Source organism: Macadamia integrifolia, chromosome 2 (genome assembly GCF_013358625.1).
Source record: "Macadamia integrifolia cultivar HAES 741 chromosome 2, SCU_Mint_v3, whole genome shotgun sequence".
NCBI lineage: Eukaryota > Viridiplantae > Streptophyta > Magnoliopsida > Proteales > Proteaceae > Macadamia > Macadamia integrifolia.
The window spans coordinates 27064819-27070422 of record NC_056558.1 but is presented as its reverse complement, the minus strand read 5'-3'; the positions used below and the strand labels follow the sequence as shown (position 1 = coordinate 27070422).

General features: G+C 40.0%; 1 protein-coding gene across 2 annotated transcripts; it reads left to right on the top strand.

Moving 5' to 3' along the window:
* The first annotated feature begins 351 nt into the window (after positions 1-351).
* On the top strand, positions 352-5380 carry LOC122091866 (putative chloride channel-like protein CLC-g). 2 transcript variants are annotated; one of them, XM_042662078.1, is made up of 8 exons: positions 352-753; positions 844-1044; positions 1149-1168; positions 1258-1346; positions 2247-2509; positions 3164-3433; positions 3517-4645; positions 5068-5380. In XM_042662078.1, the coding sequence occupies exons 1-8, from the start codon at positions 590-592 to the stop codon at positions 5233-5235; spliced, it is 2304 nt and encodes a 767-aa protein (XP_042518012.1). In that variant the 5' UTR covers positions 352-589; the 3' UTR covers positions 5236-5380. The 2 variants fall into 2 exon arrangements, with proteins under 2 accessions (XP_042518012.1, XP_042518001.1); XM_042662067.1 differs by lacking the exon at positions 1149-1168 and having other exon boundaries at positions 353-753; positions 1169-1346.
* The last annotated feature ends 224 nt before the right edge of the window (positions 5381-5604 follow it).

The window sequence follows — 5604 nt, the reverse complement described above, 5'->3', positions numbered from 1 at the left end:
GAACCATTTTTTCTTAGGGTCCCACAGCTGAATTACGTGATCATTTTTATTTGGATTTTGGGGTTAGAGGTTACGTGATCCAAAAGTCCCCAACTAAGACAGTTACACTTAACACAAGGCGACATGAAGCGGATTCTGATTGGTTCACGAAAATCCATCGGGACGTCACCACTTTCCGTTCAAAAACTCCCCGCCGTATCAGTGTCCGTTATCACTTTGATAAAGATTTACCGCTTACAACTTATTGATTATACTACTCGAAACACAATCCTTTAGATTGAGATCTCTTGAATCTAACGGATCCTATTCGTTTGTTTTAAGTAATATTTGACTACGAAAGAAAAAAGACCGCTGTTGGAGAAAACTTGGGCAGCTGGGCAGTTTCTCGACGGCTCTGCCCTTCTCTCTCCTCTCTAGGAAGTAGCTGAAGTTTGAGTATAGAAGATAAATGTTACACAGCTGAAGCATCTGCTCCACTCATTGAGAAAACAAAGGCTTCTTTCTTTCTTCTCCTTCTGTAGAGAGTTTGATTTCGATTTGAAGATTTTTTTTCTCTGAAGTCGAAGTGGAAAAGTTTGAAACCCCAAGCATGGCGATAGATGGAAGAGGAGAAGAAGAAGAAGATCTGCCTCAGATTCAGCCTCTGCTAGAGATTCAGAACCATGTACAGCTTCGTCGATCCACCTCCAACGCCACTTCTCAGGTTGCAATTGTGGGCTCCAACGTTTGCCCCGTCGAGAGCTTGGACTACGAGTGAGTTTTCGCTGAAATCTCCACAGTTTTTTTCTTTTTCGGCTTTGTGGATATGATTCTTGATTTGTGAGTTGTTTATGTAAATTGCAGGTTGATTGAGAATGATTTCTTCAAGCAGGATTGGAGGAGCCGCGACAGGGTCCAGATTTTTCAGTATATATTCATGAAATGGATACTTTGTTTAATTATAGGGATTCTTGCCGGCCTTGTCGGATTCTTCAATAACCTCGCCGTCGAGAATGTTGCCGGAATGAAGTTTGTCATCACATCGAATATGATGTTGGAGCATAGGTAAGTTAGTGTTATCTTTCTCATATCTAACTAAATTCCGTTTTTAATTTCTCTATCTCAGTTTTAGTATTTTTTTTTCTTACTTTCTTTTCCCTGATCGATAGGTTGTTGAAAATTTGGGCAGGTACGCGATGGCTTTTGCGGTTTTCGCAATTTGCAACTTCGTTCTCATTCTGTTTTCATCCATAATTACAACTTTTCTAGCGCCTGCAGCAGCTGGTTCGGGTATACCTGAAGTTAAGGCTTATTTGAACGGTGTGGATGCTCCAGGAATCCTGTCTAAGCGAACTCTGTTCGTAAAGGTTTGATTTTGAGGCGCCTTAGAGTTAGTTCTTTGTGTTCGCTGGAATTATTTTCTGGTCCTGGTTTTTTATTTTTATCAAATCATTGGAAATTTATGCAATTTAAATGTGAGAAAGATACTTTCACCAAATGCAAGTTTTGGCATGTTGAGAAGATCTGCTGTGACGAGGTGCACGTAACCAGATGAATGGCATGGAGATGCCTGCTCACTTAGTGGGTATGGCCTGCGCTTTTGGGCCAAAATTTGACTGCTACTCAACTATGTGATGTTTTATACTGATAAGACGTTTTTGCTGTGGCAATTTGAAGATGGTTCCCAATCCCCTGCAGAATGTAATCTTTCCCTAATTAGAATTTAAAAGTGCCTATACTGTGGTTTTTGTCATGTCTGAAATAATTTGTTTCAGCTTTGAGCCAGTAACACGAAAGGATGATTTTCTTCCAACTAAGATATATAGATGCTTGTTCTTGAAAGACTATGTGATGCAATGGTCTTATCTGTGATTCCGAATACTGATTTGGGTGTGTTTAGAGTGGATTCAATCTCATTTTGAAGTTCTATACCCCTTATTCAAATGCAAAGTTATTCTTGCTTTCAGCCTCCATTTTCCTTGCACAGAAGGCATTGAAAAAATCCTTCAGATATTTCTCTTAGATTTTCATTTTTCATAGGCATTTTTTATAGATATCATGAAATTCTGTTCATAGAAAAATCAAGTCTTAATTGAATGAAAGTTTTGGTTGCCAGTTTTCGCTGACCTGGAGTGCTTTGGGTGACAAACTTTGTCAAAATTTTCTGTGCAGTGCTGGTTTTGCTTCTGTTTTATCCAAAAGAAGCACATGCTTTTGTATGAGACTATTGAAAAGCTGAATGACTGAAACTTTAACTTATATTACAGATTATTGGTAGCATTACAGCCGTATCTTCGTCTCTAAATGTGGGAAAGGCAGGACCCATGGTGCATACTGGTGCATGTATTGCGGCATTACTAGGTCAGGGTGGGTCCAAGAAATATGGTTTGACATGGAGATGGCTACGTTTCTTCAAGAATGACAGAGATAGGCGTGATCTTGTAACATGTGGATCAGCCGCTGGAATTGCTGCTGCTTTCCGTGCACCTGTTGGCGGTGTATTGTTTGCTTTTGAAGAAATGGCATCATGGTATTGCCTTTATTAAATCTTCAGTTATTTGTTCATTCTTTCATGGTATATCTGCTTTTCCTAGATTGGGAAGATCATTTACGTTAGAGGATGTGGTATTAAAATAGCAATCTGCATAACGAGGATAGACACGGGGACCTCTTCTCCTCCTTTGTCAAATAAACATATATCTGTGCAACCGTGCCACGTTTGGATGGCTCAACCGTACCCACATCAATACATGTTAACGGAGCCAGAAAACTGTTAAGAATAAGGGATCTTCCTATGTTAAGTACTCTGTAGTATATGGATCTCTATGTGACACATTGTTATCATCCACATATATCCAGTTTTTTTGGTAATGCGCTCCCTATCAGATGATCACTGAAGAAAATGACATATTTCTTATTATTGCTGACTAGTACGGTGTTTTCTGGTGTAGTATTCCTCTAGGAAGAATTGTCCTGCTATTCTTCTTGTTCTAGAAGTTGGTACATACTTCCCAACTGTTTCTTTTTCTCCTCTTTTTTGCGATTAGTATATGCCCTCTAAATTTCTCACTGTTACTGTGTCAGCTAGTTTGTTCAGTTCCTTGCTATCATGCTTTTATGAATCTTTTGGCATGCACGTTATGTCTTGGCAATGCGTTCAACTTTAACAAAAAATTTCCTGCAGGTGGAGAAGTGCCCTTCTTTGGAGAGCATTCTTCACGACAGCTGTGGTTGCTATTGTTCTCCGTGCTCTGATTGACATTTGTAACAGTGGCAAGTGTGGCTTATTTGGTAAAGGAGGGCTCATAATGTATGATGTGACCTCAGAACATGTTTCATATCACCTTTCAGACGTACCTGCTGTTCTACTACTTGGAGTTATTGGGGGCATATTGGGAAGTTTCTATAATTTTATTCTGCAGAAGGTCCTCCGAATTTACAATCTAATCAATGAGTGAGCATTAACTCTACCTAAACCATGACTTAGGCATCCAAAATAAAATTTTGAACTCATTGTGATGTTTGTCCATCTTCCAGGAAAGGACATGCTTACAAAATATTTCTTGCTTGCTTAATCTCCATATTTACGTCCTGTTGTCTATTTCTATTACCGTGGCTTGCATCTTGCCGACCTTGCCCGGCTGACAGATCAGAAGAATGCCCAACAATTGGAAGGTCAGGTAACTACAAGAAGTTCCAATGTCCTCCAGGTCATTACAATGACCTCGCCAGCCTGTTCTTCAACACTAATGATGATGCAATTAGAAACCTTTTCAGCAAGAACACAGACAGTGAATTCCAGCCCTTGTCAATCATCATCTTCTTTGTAACTTGCTATTTTCTTGGTATCTTGAGTTATGGGGTTGTGGCTCCTTCGGGTCTGTTTGTACCTGTAATTGTGACAGGGGCAGGTTATGGGCGCCTTGTTGGAATGCTGTTGGATACACACTCGAATCTCAACCATGGCCTCTTTGCTGTGTTGGGTTCTGCTTCCCTTCTTGGTGGATCAATGAGGATGACTGTGTCCTTGTGTGTTATTCTCTTGGAACTGACAAATAATCTACTATTGCTGCCCCTGATGATGCTGGTTCTTCTTGTTTCAAAGACTGTAGCTGACACTTTCAATGGCAATATTTATGACCTTATTATGAAGTTGAAAGGGCTTCCTTACCTAGAAACTCATGCAGAGCCATACATGAGGCAATTGTCAGTTAGCGATGTTGTCACAGGGCCACTTCAGGTCTTCAATGGCATTGAAAAGGTCAGCAATATAGTGCACATCCTAAAAACCACAAGACATAATGGGTTCCCTGTTATTGATGAACCTCCAGTTTCAGATTCCCCGCTATTGCATGGTCTAATCCTCCGCACCCACCTTATTCTGTTGTTAAAGAAGAAATCTTTCTTGCCTACACATGTCCCTACAGGAATTGATGCCACAAAGCTGTTCTCTGCTGATGATTTTGCAAAGAGGGGTTCAGGTAATAGTGACAAGATAGAAGATATAGAATTGACGGTGGAAGATATGGAGATGTTTGTAGATTTACATCCGTTTACGAATGCTTCACCCTATACAGTCGTAGAGACAATGTCACTTGCAAAGGCTCTCATACTCTTCCGGGAAGTTGGCCTGAGGCACCTGTTGGTGGTGCCCAAGGGCTCTAGTGTAAGTGATCCTGTCTGATTTGTTTTACTTTATAATGAATTCTGCTATTTAAAGATGAGATAATCTGAGAAAACCATAGGCAAAAAAAAAAAAAATTCAATGCACCTATCACATACGAGTGCCTTCTATGTTGCTTCCACAATATCTAGTTTATCTGTCTCAAACAGAAAGAAATGGATAGCAGTTAGGGAAAAATTTAAATTTGCTACCACCCAAAGACTTCCACTTCTGTCGATCCCATGGGTTCCACCGCTTGATGTGGACAAGTGCACTACCGTGCTAGTGGTATTCATACTTTATAAGTAATGTCTCTTTCATCTATATGACCTTATGTCACTGTTGATCTTGTGGATTAACTTTGCCTTTGCATAGTGGTCATTTCTTTGTCTAATTGCTGTTACTGCTTCACTGTTATAATGCAGATATCACCGGTCGTAGGCATTCTGACGAGGCATGATTTTATGGCGGAGCATATTTTGGGATTGCATCCTTCCCTAGTAAGAAGCAGGTGGAAGAGATTAAGATTCCGGCCCCACGGTATAGTTAAGATTTTTAGGGCATCTCAGGCAAATCTGAGAGCCTACATTTGAGTTTGTAAATAGGATCCTTGCAGAGCTACACGAGGTGCATAATTTATTGTAGCACCGATATCATCATTTCTTTTCTTCAAATCCGCTATCTGAACTGTAATACATTTAATAATGAAGTGATACATCTGCTAGAATCAAGTACACACTCTTTCAGGCTTCAGCTGCCTTCATTTCTTCTCTCCAAAAAATGGTTAGTAGAAAGCAGAGGAGACAAGGAAGGATAAAGAATCAACCCTATAATGTGTCAGAACATGTGAACTGCCGTCGCTCAATGGATAGATACAGATAAAAGTATGTTTCCCAAGTAAGCAATGTCTCACCTGCTGCTCTGTTACAAAATATTGATTGCTAGCTCAGGTTTCTGAATAT